The 19459-nt window shown below is 39.0% G+C and overlaps 1 protein-coding gene across 1 annotated transcript in view; it reads left to right on the forward strand.

Moving 5' to 3' along the window:
- ADAMTS12 (ADAM metallopeptidase with thrombospondin type 1 motif 12) overlaps window positions 1–19459 on the forward strand; it is a 152883-nt gene that overhangs the window by 103742 nt on the left and 29682 nt on the right. The window contains exons 13-16 of the mRNA XM_057431155.1: window positions 4007–4140; window positions 11308–11428; window positions 17201–17445; window positions 18845–18986. Coding sequence (XP_057287138.1) covers window positions 4007–4140; window positions 11308–11428; window positions 17201–17445; window positions 18845–18986 — 642 coding nt within the window. The remainder of the gene's footprint in view (window positions 1–4006; window positions 4141–11307; window positions 11429–17200; window positions 17446–18844; window positions 18987–19459) is intronic.

Below are 19459 nucleotides of genomic sequence, written 5' to 3' on the forward strand. Positions count from 1 at the left end.
AGAAAAAGAGAAAATGGAGTGTGTTATATGCCAGCTGCCTCAAGAGATTTCTGAGCTCATAGAGATACAGGCTAGCAAGACTGCATGGCTCCATGCCTGGGTCTGGAAAAAGGTGTGGAGATCCAAGCATTTCTTTGCCCTGGTTAACTGACTTTGAAAATCAGTATCCCATGGTCTTACATCACCTCAGTTTGAATGAAGCTCTTCTGCTTTCAAACTTAGATTTGACATCAAGTTCTGTGTCACTTCATACCACAATTTTCCATTCTCTCCACTTAAGCAGTACAGGAGTCATCAGAAAGATGGATCTAGCAGTTCTTCATATCATGAAAGGTAGAACAAGCAGAAACAGTCAAAGCAGCACGAGGGAACTTCAGGTTACACATTAAGAAATCTTAATTGCTTTGTGGGTGGTTAAACATTAGAGCAGGTTACCTACAGGGCTTGAGGAATTACTACTATCATTGAGGATATAAATACAGTCTATGCAGGAGAAGTGGCTTTGATCCTACTTTGGTGTAGAAGGATGGGTAAAATCCTGTAGGCTTTACTCAGGCAGAAATCATCTCTGTTTAAATGGTGATTCAGTGTGCTTTTCCTGGTTCAGAACTGTGCGAACACATTTATTACTCAGTGTTTGCAGATTAGATCTAGTGGTTCAGGCATGTGCTGGATTGCAAGAATTCCTGTATATTTTGGCCTAAAAGTTACTAAGATGACAGCCTTTTTGCTAAAGTCTCATCATGAATTAATCAGATTTGCTGAAGTAATTGAAACTAAGCCAGCTGCTTTGATGAGTTCCTTCTGAGCAACTGTAGTGCTCATATTTATGTCAGTTAAGTCTTTTTAGATTTTCATGACTGAAATAAGTTTTAGAAAGTCTGAATTCAATGTCAGTCTTTGCTTTCAAGTTCTTCCATTGATTTGGGAAATGTGTTTATTTTCCTTGTGTGTCAGTTCACCTTCTGAAAACAGGAGATGAAAATACTCCGTACACCTATATAGTTTCATGTTTAAAATGTTAGACTTTTTAAGGACAGCGGCTGATTCTAGTACAGCTAGTTTACAGTCCTGGAATAATGGAGCCCTGATCTTTTGTCAGGTTCCTTCACTCAGCTGTAAAAGAATGATAGATAAGCAAATAATTTTAGAAAACTAATAGCTAATACAGTGCTAGGGTAATGTGCCCTGACCAGCCTTCTATGCACATGAAATACCAAAATAAATTAAAGAATGATGGCAGGATTATAAATATTGGATAGGATTGAGTTTGTTGGGAGGGAGCAGTGTCCTCTCACTTGCAGTGGTGTTCAGCAGAAAACTGATAGGAAGAAAAGCAATACAAAATCTGTGGGTACAGGTAGGATCTAATTTTAGGTCAGTTACTAGAATTAGGAATATCAGGAAAGCTTTCATGTCCAGAAAACTCTTCTTTGAATCACAAACCTTTGCAAGTCTGAAAGTTTCCTTGTTATGTATTTTTACTTTTTATTTTGGCTTATCAAGAGAGTTATCTTTCTCTACAAACTTTTTCTGAGTTATATTCTTAGAGCATCATAGTTATGAGTTAATGTCAGCAGACAGCACTGCCTGCTTTTTCTTGCTCAGTGATTTCTGAAATGAAATTGAATACCATCTTGCTATGTCCACACACACAACTAGGAAAGAGGTACAGATATCAGACTGTTGCTCTACATATATTTCGTTACAAACAATGTAAAAGCTGAAATGGGTTTCTGCAAAGTCTTTGTCAGTTAGGATTGATTCTCTGCAGGTAACAGACTAGATGGAACTCTGGAATTCTCCTTTCCATAAGAGTATTGTGCCTTGTGTTTAAAAAGGTGCATTGAGAAGGTAAGCAAGGTGGAACAAAATTTAGAGCACTAAAATAATCATACTAGCTACATGGCCAGAAAATAATCTCTGCAGATAGAAGTAAAATTACTTGTATTACTTATCATGACGGCTCTTATCAGACCAAATGATGGGTGTTGTGGCTGGCAGTTTTCACAGGGGAGCTGAGGGCTGGTAAGGATTACATATTTTATGTTCTTGACTGAGACTCTTACATAGCTCCATCTCTATTAATATTCTTGAACATGACTCACATCACCTTGAATTCCACCAGTTTTGTAACATTGGTCCATGTGTGTCCTCTGCCTCTAATAACTCTGTTGCCCTTTATGAAGGCAACTTTGAGAAGCCACAAGCACGACATTATTGTCAGTGCTGAGAGTCCATTTTAGCTCCACTGTCAAGAGGGAAAACGCAAAAGTCCTCATTAAGGTTTTGGATTTCCTTTAGTGCCCCTTTTTATTTTTTGGATGCCACTTCTCTAGAGATCCTGTCACGTCAATGAGTTTCATAGTCTTAAAGCTCAAGCTGTGTAGGATTCAGTCTCCAAATATCTTGCAAATATTTTGGGGGCAGGAGCTGCAGTCACTTTTGTGCGCTGTATGATGTTGTGTAAGTGTTGGTGCTCTATAAACCAGAGCAGGGAGAGCAAATTTTCCCCTTCGAAGGAGTAGATCTGTTTGTAGGAAATTGTTTAGGTTTTTTGCATTACCAAAAGTTTTAAATTCTCTCATTAGTAGAAATTCCTTCAATTTTAAACACAGTTCTTTGTATGAAACAAAACAAGTCAACAAAAAAGGAGGAGGGAGAAAGAAATTCATTGGCCATGATGCAGGAGATCCATAGTTATGCTTCATCCTTCTGAGATGAAAGGAGCAACTTCTGTTGGCTCTGTTATGCACATGATAAAATTGTCTCTCAGCAGAGGCACCTCTGCAACACATAGATTGTATTAAAATGGCTCAAGAATGGTGCCTTGAAGTCCTAAAAGACTGGCAGTTTTAAGGCCTACTCATTTGCTCAGCAAGGCATTTCAGCTTGCTGAGCATGAACAAAGTGCTGTGATGCGTGTCTAGACTGGGGTCTTGGAATGGAACAAAATGAGAAGACAGGTCCTCTGTTGCTGTCTCTCATTGGTATTTTTTCCAGTCAGATAGCTCTGGATCTGCTGGATGGTTTCCACAGTGTGCTGTATGATCATGGATTATAAATCTGTCTTTCCTTTGACACTGGATTCAGTTCTAATTCTTCTTCTGCGTGCACAACTTAGTAATCAAACTTGTGTCCTTTGACTGAAGCCATGGTTTCAAAGTTTCTCTTTCCAAAGGACCAGTGTTTATGAGGCAGAGCAGTGTATGTTTGGCTTCTCTTACTCCATGGGTTGAATAGACTAAGGCTGGTCCATTACAGGAAATCTTGCTTCAGAAACCCACAGATTACTTTTGCTGCAGCTTTTCTCTCCCCTGTTGCTTCCTTGCACATCTATCCAAGAGCAGCCTGCGTCTTGTCAGACTCACCAATATTATCCCCATTTCGTAAGTTGCCAAGCAGGAAAAAAGTCCAGTGTTTGAAATAATTTATTAAGTGCCAGCATATAGCTGAAAATAAGCACTGATGTGACACTACTGACATGCAGAATATCAGAAGCAACCACTTGACTGCTCTCTGAGGGAGATTGGCAGCAGTGGTGAAAAGCTGTAAATTACCTCTGAAATCAGTCATCAGGTGATGGAAAACTATTGCTTTTCAGTATCTTTGGCAATCTCACCCCCAGGTTCCTCCTTTCCCCTCAATGGTGACTGCTGGTTTTACTGTTTTTCTGTCCCTTTGCCCGTCACAGCTAAGGTCCTCATGACTACTGCTTGACTGAGCCAGCTGCCTGTAAACATACCAGTGATTGAGAGCATGGAAGCATGAGGGCACCAGCCTCCAGCAGCTTCTAGAAGTCCACAAGTGCCATTTATCAGGCCTTTTCACTGTCTTTAGCAATACAACCGTCTCTCTGCTAACTTCTTCTAATTACACCATTTCTGTCAAATGCCAAGGAAAATGAGTGCATGATGGAGTAGAAACATAATGTCATTCCTTGTGCATTGCAGTTCAGTGTCCCACTAAACTGTTTTCTGAGAAAACATCTTTGTTTTCTTTTCAGCAAACCCCTGTGAGCTCCACTGTCGCCCAATAGATGGCCATTTTTCAGAAAAGATGCTTGATGCAGTCACTGATGGTACTCCTTGCTTTGAAGGAAAACGCAGCCGAGATATCTGTATTAATGGCATGTGTAAGGTATTGGGTATGTTTGCATGTTTCTTTCTCTACAGTTTTATTTTATGAAGTTTTAGGAAAACTTTTTTATGGGCAGATTAAGATTTTTTTTTTGAGAATTGGGGCCAAGTACTCCATTTTACCACATTCTCAGTGATCATGGAAACAACTTTGTAGAAACAGCTTTTCCAAGTAGACATAAGAGTTGTTTCCATCCTTTTAATTAATCCATTAAGCCTGAATGCTCATTACCTCTGGTCCATTTTAATGCTTCTCTTCTTTTTCCATTATTCTAAAACATCAATGTAAGAAAATCTGTTTGTTTCAGTTTAACATTGCACATTATGTAGGAGTTCTGAACTGACTTGTTATAGTAAAAATTATTTCAGTTTACAATAATTGAATAATGCTGTACAATGAAATAACAGGCAGACACAGAGTATATAGTTCAGAAGTGAAGAATTAACATTCTCTGCATATTTTGCATCTTGATAGTAGGTGTTTAGGATGATGTTTGTTTGTGGCATTTGAAGGTGTGTTCTTGTAAATTCTGTAATACCCGCAGTCCTAATTTAGTGAATTAGGTTTTAGTGAATTTCTCACAAATAAAATGAGTACTTTACTTGTAGGGGATGTATTTACAACAGTTTATTTCTTCAAAGTGGGGATTTGTATGCTGTACCCCTTGAAGCCTGATAGCTTTTTTGCTTTTAAGACGTTTGGAAACAAAAGCAGGACTTGGTGTCTTGTGGAAACTATATTAGCTTACTGTAGGGAGCTTTGGATTGTATGTCTTAAGTCACTGTATCATATAAAAATGCAACTAGATGGGACTTCAAGAAGTCATGTTGCATCTCTTTTGAGAATCATGTTCCTTTTTTGACATTTTTTACAGTCTTTTTTTGAAGACTTCTACTGATGGAAACTGCATTTTTAATAGATCATTGGTATACCCTCTCTGAAGACTTTCTATTTTGGTAGGATGCCAGCGCCTTAAGAGAGCAGCAATAAAAAATTTGTTTTAAGCTTTCCTAGCAGGACATGCATTTGTTAAAGGGCATTACCAAGACCCTGCTCAAATTCACAGTGAAGAGATTCTGCTTGACTTTGCTGAAACAGGATGGGCCTTTTAACTATCATGGTGAAAGACTTGACCTGGACTTGAACAGTTCAAGACAGGTGGAAACATGTCCTTAGCAGACTGAAATGTGTCGTAAAATGCTGCATACCAAATCTGCGCTTTTGACCTTGGAAGAGGCCAAGTGGTACACTCAAGAGGCTCTCTTTATGATGTTGCACTTCTGTTTTCTGATTTTCAGCCCAAGTGGACTGGGATCACTACTGTAATTTTAGTTTCCATGTGCTTTCTGTATTGAATCTTGCCTGTGACAGTCAAATTTATACCTGTTAGAAACAGCAAAACTTAATTAATCAGAAGAGATAAAACAGAGGTGAAAAGACAGCTAATTCTAATTGCGCTTTCTAGGTATTAGATATACTTTAGCATCAATAGTTTTGGGGACTCAAAGTCTTTCTAAAAAATTCATCCAAGGTGCTGGTGCTATCATAAATACAGTTTTGACATCATTTCACATGTTGATTGCTGCTTCACATCTTAGGACAAACAGATTTAACTGGAGTCAGAATCATGAAGTGAACAGTATAATCATGCAGCTGCCACAAATGAGACCAAATTATGAATATAACCCAAATAGCTCACATTTCTAAAAGGCAGTGTGCTTTTGTCTGAAATAGGCACGCAGTATAACACTTGAGGAGAAGCATTTTCAAGCATCTCTACATAATTCACTAGCATTTTAGTCCAGCTAGTTAAACACAATACATACATTACAAGTCATGGTGAATAAGTCTGGAAATGCATTTAATATGATTAGTCTGGTACGTCATTCTTGTACTCCAATAGGAACATGTTGTTAGTATGTGAAAGAGGAGCTCACAAACATTAATGGCAATGTTTGTTAAAGTGCTGTGCTGGCTTTCAGTACTGTATCTCACAAAATCACTTCACATTTCTTCATAGAGCTGAAATAATACTTCACTTAGGTCTGAAATTGAGCAAAAGGTTAAAATGGTGACATGTTGTACATTAGATCCACTGTCCATATAGCTTACATGTGTTTGGTGTGCAGTGTAGCTATTTTTTAACAACTGAGTTCAGAGTTTTCTTAGTGGGTATGTCAAAACAAGATAGATTCAGTCAAGAATTTAATCTCCTAAATTCAGCTGATTTCAGTCTGATTTTGTAGTTTGCCATGGCTGTGTTAAAAGGAAACAGAAACAATTGTCTTATCTTGATAGCTAAATGTGGATTGAGATGCCTCATTTTAGCTGCCTGACGTGTACTGGATGTTTTCCTAGCCACGTTGGCAAAACCATAATGTGTGTCTTCAAGTACGAAATAAATACAGACAGACACTAGTGCTGATCCACTTGGTCCTTACAATTTGTTCAATATTTGGGTCCTAATCTTTTAGAAGCTCTGCCTATACCTCAGTGCAGAAGGAAGCCTTATCAGTCAGGTGTTGTTGGTATGGTATTCCTTTAGAACTTGCCTTGTAAATTCAAAGACAAGCTAGAAATATTAACTCATTGAAGGTCTGGCACATACAATAGCTGGGTCTTCTCGCAGCTTTGTCCTTACACAGAAGAGGATTTGCCTAACAGTGTAATGCTGTTAAATCACTCAGTGCTGGAGCCAGTGGCTTCAAAGTGGCATCTCAAATCTATCTACATGCCTTCAGTTACAAACATGTTTTTTGTTCCAAGTGGAGTAGTTGATAAAGAGATGAGAGATGGAATCTTTTTATTCCATTTGAACCTAGTCTGGCCTTCCTTCAGGTATCTGCTTAGCCCCCATCCTGTCATGATGTCTGACTTATAAACAGCCTTGAGTGCAGAGTCAACAAGATCTGTCAGTAATTTAATCTAAAATCAAGATATACCATGAGTAGTTTGCTATTTAATCGTGCTCCTCTATACTCATCGTTTGAGTGTCACTTTTTGCCTTTATTTAGAAGATCTTTAAAGCACATATCCTTTCTTCCTGTGTTTTAAATTATACATCACAAGTGCACTTTAATTCTTACAAGAGCAGTCTGTGGCTTCCCCAGTGTTAATAAGCAAAGATACAAGATACTGCACTGCCATCAGGGTATGTTGTTTGAGCACTGATGTATACATGACTGAGGAGTCTGGTTAAATTAAAGCCACAGCATCATCTAAAAGTGGAGATGTACATGGTGTATGCTCTCAGAATGGGCAGACACTGTGGGTGGAGGACCTGGCATCTCTGCTGTTTCTAGCAAGCATTCACTTTCCAAACAGAATTTTAATAGGCTTTAATGACCTTCAGTCATGCAAATCTGTGAGCTGTTCTATCTGGTAATTCACAGTTGTTACATTGAGAGACTAACATTGTATTGGAGAACTACACAGCTGTGTAGTACTAGAAAGGAAAATGTGTTGCTATTTTTTCTTTTGCTGAAAGGCAGATTACACATCTCACATTTTTTGTAGTAGCTTTACTACCTGTCACTATGATCCGTCTCCTTATCCCACTGCTAGCTCAACAGAACATTGATTCAGACCCGTGTAGACAAATTATAAGAGAAATAGGCGCATCAGGACACGTTTCTCCCCATTTAAGGCAATGCTTTGGCCAACATGAAATGAACATGATTTCTTTCTCTGGAGATGAGTGGGGGAAACAGACAGAAGGAAGAGCTTAAAAGCTCAATGTAGCATCCATATAACTTTGGTAATTCAGGCAGTGCACCCCACCTGTACCCTTCAGCAACAGCAAAGACTTTTTGTATCTGCCCCCAGTTACCAATCTGACACAAAACTCTCTCTGTCTGGAAGTGGCAAAAGGGTAATATCTCTGACTGTTTTTTCCTTTAGACACTGAGCAGCAGGAAGGAAATTGTTTCTCCTTCCTGTAATGCAGCAAGGCAATTCAAGTCATTATTTCTGCCTCCACACTGTGTGCTGGGCCCAGAAACAAATCCAGTCTCAGGTCCAAAAGGCTCTTGGTGAATGGGGCAACAGCAAAGGGCTGCATGGCAGGGTGCTGATTTGCACTGCACCTGCTGTGGCACACAGTGGTTGCTGTAGCACAGCATGCTTCACTGGCAGAGGGTGCACAAGGAAGTATGTGCACCATATATACAAATAGATGAGAAATATGCACACAAATATACAAAAGATTCAAAGCCTAATGGCTGCTATTTTTTTTTTTTTTTGGCTTGTTTTATAACCTGCGTTTAGTCTCTGTATCACTTTTAACAGGCAGTTTGGCATGAAAGTTGAGGCACGTGATTATTTAAAGCAGTTTTAGAAAATATGGCTACTGCATATACAGAAGAATCAGAAGAATGAGAAAAGCAAGTAAAAGGGAGGAGGAAGTATTTAGAAATAAATGGATGACAGAAATAATAAGATACTCACTGAAGCGGGAAGTAAAACTGCTGCAGTGGAAATTAAAGTTCATGTAAATGTATTTAGAATGAATGACTGCTGTTTAGTCTGACACATCAGAATATACACTTTGTGATATTTATTAATGGCCTTGTAAGGTGAGGCCCTGTTGATAGCTCTGAAGGTCATTGCAGTACCAGTCGCACCCCAGAGCTAGGGAATAAAATGAAGGCTTTATTTACTCTAACACAGTGAATTGCCTGCCCTGCCACAGTTGTCTGCAGAGCCACCATGCGTAGGTAAGACTGAACTCTGATCAAACTGTTTCAAGTGTCAGAGGAAAAACAAAATACAAGCTTCCACAGTTAAAACTGGAAAGGACAAAGGATTCCCTTCATGTCATAGCAATGCCATATTTTGATGCCATGAGTGTAGAGAAAATGTCGACTGATTCTGACTGAGATGATATGACCCATGTATGGCCCATGTAGAGATGTTAATTAGCACCCCAAGGACAGTTATGATACTGTGGACCTGCCACCCCACTCATTTGCTTGTGCCAGTGCAGTAGTTTGGGACTAATTGGTTCAGTGTTTGGGGATTTTTACGCTATGTGACACCCACAAGGGAAATCTGTTCAGTGATGTTTCTTTCAAAATGTCTGATTGACAGTGGGAACCAGATAAATTATTATTTCTGGATGCAGCCACTCAAACAAGCATGAACAGTAAATGAAGATGAAGAGAAACCTTTTCAAGAGCACTGATTTTCTACCAGAAAATGCTAAATTGGTATATGTATAATTTGAAGTTGTAATTTTTTTAAAAGAATTTCAAAAGAGAAACTCCGAAACACTCATTAATAATATTTTATATAGCAAAACATGAAGTGCAAGGATTCCATTTCCACATTTTCCCCAGCTTTCTGCTTAATAGTGAATATGTGGATAGAATGGAACATGAACTTTCAGGACTCTACAGAGGGGCTGGTTACTCCTCTCGTCTAATAACAAACCTGATAATAACGACTTTACTAACTGTTTGTAGATGATTAACAAATGTACTGGTAGTAAAGACACTGCAGAATGCATCTCTTTAAGAAAATAGCTGCACTCTTCTTTAAATTCTTAGGAAGTGTTAAATATAAACAGCGGTGCATCTGTAGATAGCAGATGAAGAGTCAGATCTGAACTCTTGGCAAGATAAAAAAACATCCTGCACTTATCACATTGGTGTCTGTGTACTTTAAATACTTCATTAAATCCATCCTTGGTTGAATAGCTACATGTTTGGAGTCAAAAATATAGCTACCTTCTTAATGTGTGCTTATCTCTGTAACGTTCTGTACTGCTTGTAAACGTGGTACTTGGTGCTGAGATGTGTCTGTGTGAAAAACATTACAAAACTTCCCCGTTTTTGAAAGTAGCCTTCTCTGAAAGGAGAAAGAAGCTGAGGCTGATGCAGAACCTTTTGGCATGGCCAGCGTTTTTCAGAGCGGGTGTTAAAGGTGCTGGCTATTTGAATCCTTTATGAAAATGCACTTGACATGGTTTAACATCATTTGTAATTTGAGGCCTTTACATGCTTCTGGTTTTGCAGCTTCTTTAGCTGCTTATTAAATCACTGACACATAGAGGAAAAGTTCAGGTGTTTCTCAAGCTGCAAGTGACAGAAAAATATTAAGAGAATTGCAGCAGCCTTTATACCTAGATTAGTCTAATAGGTGGATTTTCCTCTTAGAAGCTTATAGAAGATTACAGTAGCTGAGGTACTGAAGGTAAAGCAAGATCCAAATCAAAAGAGGGGATACCCAGATTTTCATACATCATGAGGGTGTTAGACAAGTTGGCAGGTATTGCAACTGAAAGCTTATACTGAGAAAAATCAGCTGAGAAAACCTTTACATGCCATCAGACTTACAGCTAGTCATCTAAATCATGAGATGGGTGATTTAGGCCTCCAGATATCTTAGATACTATTAACAACCATTAAGTGTTGGATATTAGGTTGTGTTCTGCAGTCTTGCTAGTTTTTAAAGGAGAAGCAAAAAACACCCCAAAATCAAATGAAGATATAGTTGAAGTTTAAAAACATCAGTGCACATAATTTTTTGTTTGGGCAAGGAAGAAGTTTTGTCCTGGCTCATTATGAATAAATTTTTCTCTACTTTCTCCTTGTAGCAAGCATGAACTGGAAAATCAGAACTTTACCTTGACCCATTTTCCCATGCTGGCAAGCTGGAGATGTGGCTGTCACGGGTATAAATGTTCATGCCTGCTGAAGAATTTCTCTTTGACAGATGGTTTAACTGCAGTAGAGGTTCTGCACTGTCTGACAGCCACAAAAGGCTGAGCAATGATTTCAGTTCTTTTTACTGCATTGTATTCCTGGGAATTCATGGATGCTTCTATGACATAAGAAAGCAGACGCAAATCCTAGATGTATTGGCTGGTGCTAGATGTTGAGGCCGTTTGGGTGACACATTTTCATCTCAAGTGACTGGTCACTACTGCATGTTTCATGACATGGTGGTGGGTTGTTGCTTGTTTGATTTTCACTTTCATATGATACACAAGTTTGACCTACATATAGCCATCTCTATTAGCAATTTCTGTATATAGGATATATGCTCTACTACAAAATGGGTTCTCTTCCTACTTAGAGGAGCAGTGTAACCAAAGTCAGTGATACCTGAGCTTTGAGTATTTCATGGTGGAGGCCACCTTTATTCTGAAACTGCTTTTCCTCCTAGGCTGTCGGCTGCGATTATGAGATAAATTCCAATGCAACTGAAGACCAGTGTGGAGTTTGCCTGGGAGACGGCTCTGCTTGTCATACAGTGAAGATGATGTTTAATCAAACTGAAGGATTTGGTAAAATGGGCTCTTTTAAACTCTTCAGTTAGTGAAGTCATTTCTCTATATAAAAAGGATTAAGTATTTCCCACAGCAAACTGAGTGATCGATTCGCATAGGAAATTGTAAATGGATGTTTCACAGTGAATGATGCTTCTGCCAGAAATGATCTGTGGTCTGTGCTTTTTAAGTTCACCTTGCATAATTAAAATTATGTCAGAAACCAACAGGCCTATGCACTTTACACAAATAATAATAAAACCCAAAATAGCACGTGTATTTACAAAATCAGTGTAATTTACGACTTGGAAACTTTGGACCAAATCTCTGGACAATGTAAAGCACCAAGAAAATGCTGGGATGAGTGGTTTGGGGATTAATTTCTAAGTGTCATAAATCTGATACCATTTGCTATAGTGACCATGCACCATCTCTTCCTCATGCAGGGCTTTGCACTTGTGGTTGCTCTGAATTTTTCTGTGGGATGCCTCTGGCTTGAAAAGTAACTCCCTGAAGGGTTAAAGTGGTCTGAATTAGTACTTGGAGGACTGAGCCTTTCTTTATAACAGTAGGGAGACATTCAGGCTTTCAATTACTTGTAAGATAGCATGTGGATGAGTAGGAGGTAAAGGGTCAAGAGAGTGGGAGACTGAAACTGAATGAGAACCATGGCAGTGAGCTGAAGAGACAGCAGGATAAGCAGCTTTGCCGCAAAATGAGGACAGGAGAGGGAGAAGTGAGAAGACAGGGCACCAGAGAGTATGTTCAGAGCAAGGTTTCTGGCTGAAGAAAGAGGCTGGTGCAGAGATGGGAAGTGTCAAGAGCACTCGTTGGTATCATGCTAGCAAGGAGGGAGAAACATGAGTGAGGGTTTGACTTTGAATTTCCGTTGTTTTGGGGATTTTTTAATCAAATAATTCTGATTTGCGCAAATGTGACCTGTGCTAATAACTTAGAGCTGATAAAATCTGATAAGGTTTTCCAAAGACTGGGGAAAAGCACTTAAAATATTTCAGGAGTTTCTCTGTACTGTGTACTTGGATTTGCTCTCCTATGCTTCGTATCCCACAGGTGAACTGTGAAAATGGCCTGCAACCGTGCTGTAGCACAGGTTGTGTGTATGTGTGAGACTTACAAAGGAAAATAGAGCTCCCTCTCCTTCAGTACTACAGACATCCTCCAGTCTCTGACCTTTTGCTTCTGCTACTGTAAATTTCACTCTGCCTTTGGCGATGTGTGGGTTTACTAAGGCTGCAAATGATGTCAAGTTTAGTTTTGAATAACAATTTTACTAAAAAGCAACGCATGGAAGGATAAGTGCCTCTTACTTTATTTGAATTTATTTTGTGTTATATCTTCACTTAGTTTTTACTTGCCCCTTACTAACACATACTGCTAAGGGATACTGAATGTTAAATAAAATTATTTCATTGCTTTTTTTAGAGTCAGTAAAAAATGGATTGATTTTGCAGATTCTTTCCCCTTCTACAGTCATTAACTCCATTGCTGATGAAATAAGGAAAAGTGTCAAGAAAGGCAGAGTTTGGTGGGTTTTTCAGCCTACAAGATAACGTGTGGGTCTAGTTGATGTTGTGAACATCAAGAAAAACGTTGGTGTTAAATCAAGAAAAGGAAGTGGTTTTGTTCACAATGTCTGTCTTCTTTTTGTGTCTGATAGGTACTGTGCTGTTCTGCCTTGCAGTACAGATTCATGGCAGAGTGGCTACTGAACAGTTCATGTAAATGTGAAGACTTCAGGCCCATAAATTCAGTATAGGTAACAAAACTGGACCAAAGAATGCTTCCAGTCACTGATGAGGAAAATTTGAAGAGTTTTGCTGTGCTTAGTGGCACAGAGAGATAAAAAAATCAAAGCTAGTATATTTTGACTGAAAGCTTTATTCAAAACCTAAGTTCAGTAGGGTGCTTCTTGGGTCTGGTGCTGCAGCAGTGTGTATTCTGTCTGCAAGCAAAGTTGCCAGGTCAGACTAATGATAAGCTAGAAAGTTTTAATAATTCAGCCTTTCACTGCAGGGCAGGATGATCACTTTAACCTGAAGTCTTACTGCCTCGTGCTCAGAAAGAAAGGTTTAAAAATATTTTTATATTTTATTATTACTTGTATCTTTTACAAAATCATTTGTCTTTCCCATGGATGCAAAATGGGAATAGCGGTCAAGGGGCTCCCAAAACAGCCAAAGGAATGGCAGCATCATCTGTGTAATGGATTCCATTACAGTTTCATGATAGAAAACAAATCAGAGGCCTGATGTGCACAAATGGTCTTGGCTGTTGGCATTAGTATTAGCAAGTACCTGGGTTGCAGCTCATTTTCAGGAGTTTTGTTTGAAATCTTTTAAGCTGCTGCACCTGAACTCTTACAGCAGAAAGGCTGCAACATGAGCAGGCCATCGAAAAGCAAGTTGTGGGCCTGGTCAAAGAAGTCACAAGCTCTCCTGTTAAGGTAGAAGTCGTCTAGCTTTTATTTTGAGGTAGAGTATTTAAAATAAATACTAGTCCTAATGAATTAAATAAACTAAATTCTTGTTCTTACCAGTGTTGTGATAACTGTGAAGGAGTAGTTCAGCAGGACTGTGTACAGCAGAATGCGTATACAGGTACTGTGTGCAGCAGAATGTTTGCAAAGTGTGGAAACTCTTTTGGAAGGAGAATAAATTGTGTTGCTGGATGGGAAGTATTGGAGTAGGAAAAAGGCACAAGGGACACAGGTGTAGGAATGTGGCAACTGCAGGGAGTGTGTATTAAATGGATAACAAAAAGGGGAAATGAGGATGTGAGTATCAGACAAAGGGATCTGCCTGGGAAGTAGGAGAAGCTAGGTAATCAGTGGTGGTCAGAAGGATGGGTAATTGTGCTGTCTTCACTCCTTTGTTTGTGAAGGGTGAAATTCTAGCAGTGATGGACAAACAGGAAAACTGTGACTGTGCTCACCCTTCTAACCTGGAGGTTTATCTTGTCCCATTATCTCTTCACCAGCCTGGCTGGGACCGAATCAACATCTGCCATGGTCTCCCTGCTACATGTTTCCTTCTCATGGAACTAAAGTGCACACATAGATTTGGGACATGCCTGAGCCTAGCCCCGAGATGGAGTCAGGACATAGCTGTGATGCAAATGTTGATCTGAGACTGAAAGGTCTCCTGGATCCACACTTAGGATACTGTCTTTAGACTATGATTTTTTTTCCCATTACCATCACACACTGCAGTGCTCCCTCTGGAAGCTGTATGCAACCATACCTTGACTTGCAAACCCAGTATGTCACCGGGAGCCTGTGCTATTTTCCATGTGATGTTCTTATGGTAGTACCTAGAGCCTGGCTTAGAGAAAAATCATTCCTCAGGAACACGTATTTTGAAGACAGAGAAGCTTGCAGAAACAATAAACTGCAGAGCAGGATGGGAGTTGTTGTGATAAGGAGAAATAGCCAGATCTGATTATCATCTGGTCTGCTATACTGTGCCAACAACTGGAGTGAAATTACTCCTCTCTCGCAGTAATGGGAAAAGAGAAACAAGTTCTTCAGTGCTGATAGAGCTGTGCCTACAGCAAGGGTTGCGTGAATTTATTCATGTTGCACTCTTGTCCATGTTAGGAGCATAAAGATTTGATTTTAATTAAAAAGGGAGTGATCAATAGTGTCTGAGAGCTGCCATGTCACAGGTGTGTGATAGCACCCACGATATGGATGCTCTGGGATTTAATGAGCACAGCAGGTAGGTTAGCTGACATTTCGACTGTTATTGAACCTCAGATCTCTAGATCCTTATCAGATGAAACCATACAACCATGAATAATTATATAAACATCATCCATATAATTTTAAACAAAAATTTATTGTGTTGAGTAACAAACTCAAAAGCTTGCTGCTGATTAGGTTTGCTTTCAAAAGCAGATAACGTTCATTGGGAATTAGTCTGAGGTTCTGGGGAATCATGAGGAAATTTAGGTAGTCAAAAAAGCAAAAGCCAGGGAAAAGTGAGTGTGCTACACTGAGCAAATATAATATCTATGACCAGAGAGTTGCAATATGCTTTAAATCAGGTTTACAAGCAATAGCATGCGACTCAGACAAACATAATGATGCAAAAACTCAAAACCTTCCAAGGATATAGATTTTATGCTACAACAGAAAGAAAAATATATTTTACTGTTTTTATACTTTGTGATTTGAACAAATGTCATTCTAATTATATCCCCCCCCCCCAAAAAAGCCAAAAAAAAACCCAGCCAACCAAAAACTCTTCTGGAAAAGGACACCAGCATTGCAAAGCTATGTGAGGATATGACACAATTGAGATTTTCCATCTTGTGTTAATTTGGCTGACTTGTGAGTATGCCTTCTAATTAAGTCTTTAGTTACATGGTCACACACTGTGTTTATAACTCATCTAAATGAATACAACATTTGGGAGAATCATCGTACCTTGGATATTTGTAATAGACCTAGACCACTGATTTCCTATAATAGAACTTATTATAATAGAAGTTATCCTGCCTATATTGTTATTCCCTTCACTTATGAAATACTGAAAAGCTGGATTTCTACAGTCAGTCTGGGAAACTTGCAGAAGTTGGCATCCTGAGAACTCTCCCTCTTGAACCTTAATTGCTAGGATTGGCTGGCGGGGGGGAAGGGTTGTAGAATTATGTTATTAATATAATGAAGAAGGATCTGAGGTAGACAGATCCTTTTGTTGTACAATAAATGACATATTAGACATTAGAACCAATACTGATGAGCCCATAAAAGAGCTGCAAGGAAATTCAGAAGGTAAAGACTTCGGGACACTTATTTTTGACAGTAGGTTGTTGTACAGTATGTGAGTATATACAGCATATATTCCAATCCTGAAGTAAACCAGGACAAACTGCAACTTACGCTCCCAGGGCACCTGCTTATAGAGCTGTCATCCATCCAATTCTTAAAGCCCAGCTAAGAGTGATACCAAGAAAGCCATCAGAGTTTCTGTTCAAATTGCTATGTGAACTTCCTATTTTTACAATTCAGTAGCAATAGCAGTAGCAGTTCCCTGTAAGGTGAGAAGAACAGAGCCTGATGTCATATATTGTCTGTGGTACAAAGAAAATTCTGTAAGGTGCACATACTAAAAATCTGGTTTTATAGACAATTTTATACATGAAGAGCTGTTGAACTTCCTTATGAATATCAGTAGTTTATAAAAATGTGTTCAACTGATTGTAGTAATTGGAGGTGTTTGAATAGCATTGACAAAAATAGTTTTTTTGTAGCAAGGCTATTTATAGGAAACAGTCATGGAGAAATTAAATGACTGAAGAGAAGGTACATGTAATTAGGAACATACCAGGGCACTGATGACAGATGAAAACATTCTTTGCAAATTGGAAAAGGCTTTCCCACAACAGACTGTAACTTGCTGGGACTCCCTGGCATTTCTCCAGATGACTCACACTGTGGTATGCCAGAGCCCTTGGGTATGGTTGTGGAGATGCTAATGCTCAGCTGTGGAGTAGATTTCCCCTGGTGCAGCTCAGAAAATCATTCACTTCCATGTCCCTTCTAAATGCCACTGTCATTGCCTGAACAGAAAGCATATTTGTGTTCCCCAGCTGAAACTAGAAAACCTGATTTGGAAAGTCACACTATTAACTGGCTGAAACGCAAGCTCTGTGATAGCACATTTGTATATATTTTTAAGCAAAGTTCTAATTTTAATAATCTTCTATGTAAGTAAACTGTGATGGTATTTTTCTTACTCATCTCTGTGAACCTTTCTTTTATCTTAGGTTATGTTGATATTGGGCTAATTCCGAAAGGTGCAAGGGGAATCAAAGTCACAGAAGTTGCAGAAGCAGGAAACTTCCTTGCTGTGAGAAGCAAAGACCCAGAAAAATATTACCTGAATGGAGGTTTTATCATCCAGTGGAATGGGGAGTACAAAGTGGCAGGCACGATATTTCAGTATGACAGAACAGGGGATCTAGAAAATCTGACTGCTCCAGGACCCACCAATGAATCAATATGGATTCAGGTAAATAGGGGATCACCACAGAACTTGCTGGTTTTGCATGGCAGCAGAATGTGCTGGGGCTCTGAAACTGAGGCTGGGAAAATACATATATTTTTCTGTAAGCCAGTCTAATAGCATACTATCTTGCAAAAATCAGCTGAGCTGTTTTGGAGAGGTTGTTCTTAATTGAGAGGGTTGTTCATCCTGCCTGTAATGTCCAGTGCCACAGTCTGATGATTATTAAAAACTGCATAATCCAGTACTGCCACTAGGATAGGGATCCTGCTACCTGTAGTTTGTCAGTCCTTTCCTGAAACTTCCTTGTCTCTTGTGCCAGGTTAGACCAACACGTGGCTGTGATGTGAGCCAGACTCAGTAACTATTTATCACAAAAAAGGAGCTGCTGTCAGGCTGTGAACAGTAAGAGCTAGGGAAGGCTGAGAGCAGTGGCAGCTTGCGCTGACCAAGAAAATGCAGCGTTACCTAGACGGATGTTTGTGGTTGGTGACATAGAACCATTTAGCATCCACTGAGATTGCTCCATTTTGTTTCTTTTATGTTGCTTTAGAGATTCTAACTTAAACATAACCAGCTTCTGTTAATTCTATAAAAATTTACCCTTTGTTCCCTGAGTGTATCTTTCCTGGCTTGTTTACCCATGTATCGACAATGCAGTTAGAAGTATTAGGGGTGTGATGGTAACTACTTTCACACTTTCATTGTCTCATGACAAGATCAGATCTTCGCTGTCAGTAACACTTGTCAAGGAAACAATTAGGATGAAGAGTAGAAGTTTATTGCTGAAGACTTCTTTTCCCTTGGTGATCATAGAATCAACTAGGTTGGAAAAGACTTCTAAGATCATCAAGTCCAACCAATGTTTTTCTTTTCTCCCTCTCATCAACCAAATGATGAATTTTTAGTGTGGCTGTTCTTAACTGGAATTTTCCTTCTCAATCCAGAAACCCTAAAATTAATATTCAGGAAGTCTCTGAATAAAGTCTGAAATTTACTGACCGAGTGGTTGTTTTGTAACAGCTATGTCGGAAGGGTAGGAAAATTATAATTTACAATGGTGGTAGGCAATGTCTTTAAATCAGCAGCACATTTAGGCAGTGCCCTGGGTGGTCTTTGCCTTATCTTTTCTCACAGTTAATAGGATACCAATTATGCTGACCCACTTACTCCCACTTACTGCTTGCAAAGTGCATGAGAAATAACTGTGTCTTAGAAAGATACATGTATGCCAATGTCAGCACACAAATGTGATTTTTGCTAGTTTGCTTTTCTGAACTCATAGTAGGCTCCAAAATGGGCTGCTTTAAACCTTGCTGATTCTTCTGTTTTGATTCTTTGAAAGCTTTGGGCCAGTAGCTCATTAGTATCATGAGTAATTAAATAAACCCCACTCATTTTCCAGCTACTTTTTCAAGAAACTAACCCTGGAATCAAGTATGAATATACTGTACGTAAAGAAGAAAGTCATGAGAATGAGATTGGAGAGCCAGAGTATTTTTGGCAATATGGAGACTGGACAGCCTGCAGTGTTACCTGTGGAAGAGGTAATTCTTCACTTCCTTTTCTATTACTGTTTGTCTTCATAACTGGCAGATCTTATCTTTAAGTTATCCAGACAGCATCCTCAAAGAGGTAAGGTTATTTAATCCAAATTTGGTGGGAAATCCAATCACATGGTCACAATAATGTATTTTGACTTTAAAATAAAGTGTTATTAAATCATTTAAGGCAAATAGCTTTCTGTAACACCTGCTGTGAAATTCTCAACCTCTCTCAACCAAAATGAAAGACTACGGTTTTCTTTATAATTTGTTGTCAATATTTTTCACAGTAACCATGTTTCCCAGCACTTCCTAATCTATGACCTACTCTAGTTTCCCTACTGAGTCTTTCCAGTATGTCAACTACAAAAGATGTTCTTCATTTCTCTCCTGCCTTGATAAGCAGCAATGTTTTTTGGGCATATCTCAATAAGTACTTTCTTTAAATCAGTCTTCAGAACTTATATGTCTTTGTC

Source organism: Pezoporus wallicus, unplaced genomic scaffold (assembly GCF_028554395.1).
Source record: "Pezoporus wallicus isolate ANWC-B61680 ecotype Strahan unplaced genomic scaffold, APGP_CSIRO_Pwel_v1 contig_8692, whole genome shotgun sequence".
Classification (NCBI taxonomy): Eukaryota; Metazoa; Chordata; class Aves; order Psittaciformes; family Psittacidae; genus Pezoporus; species Pezoporus wallicus.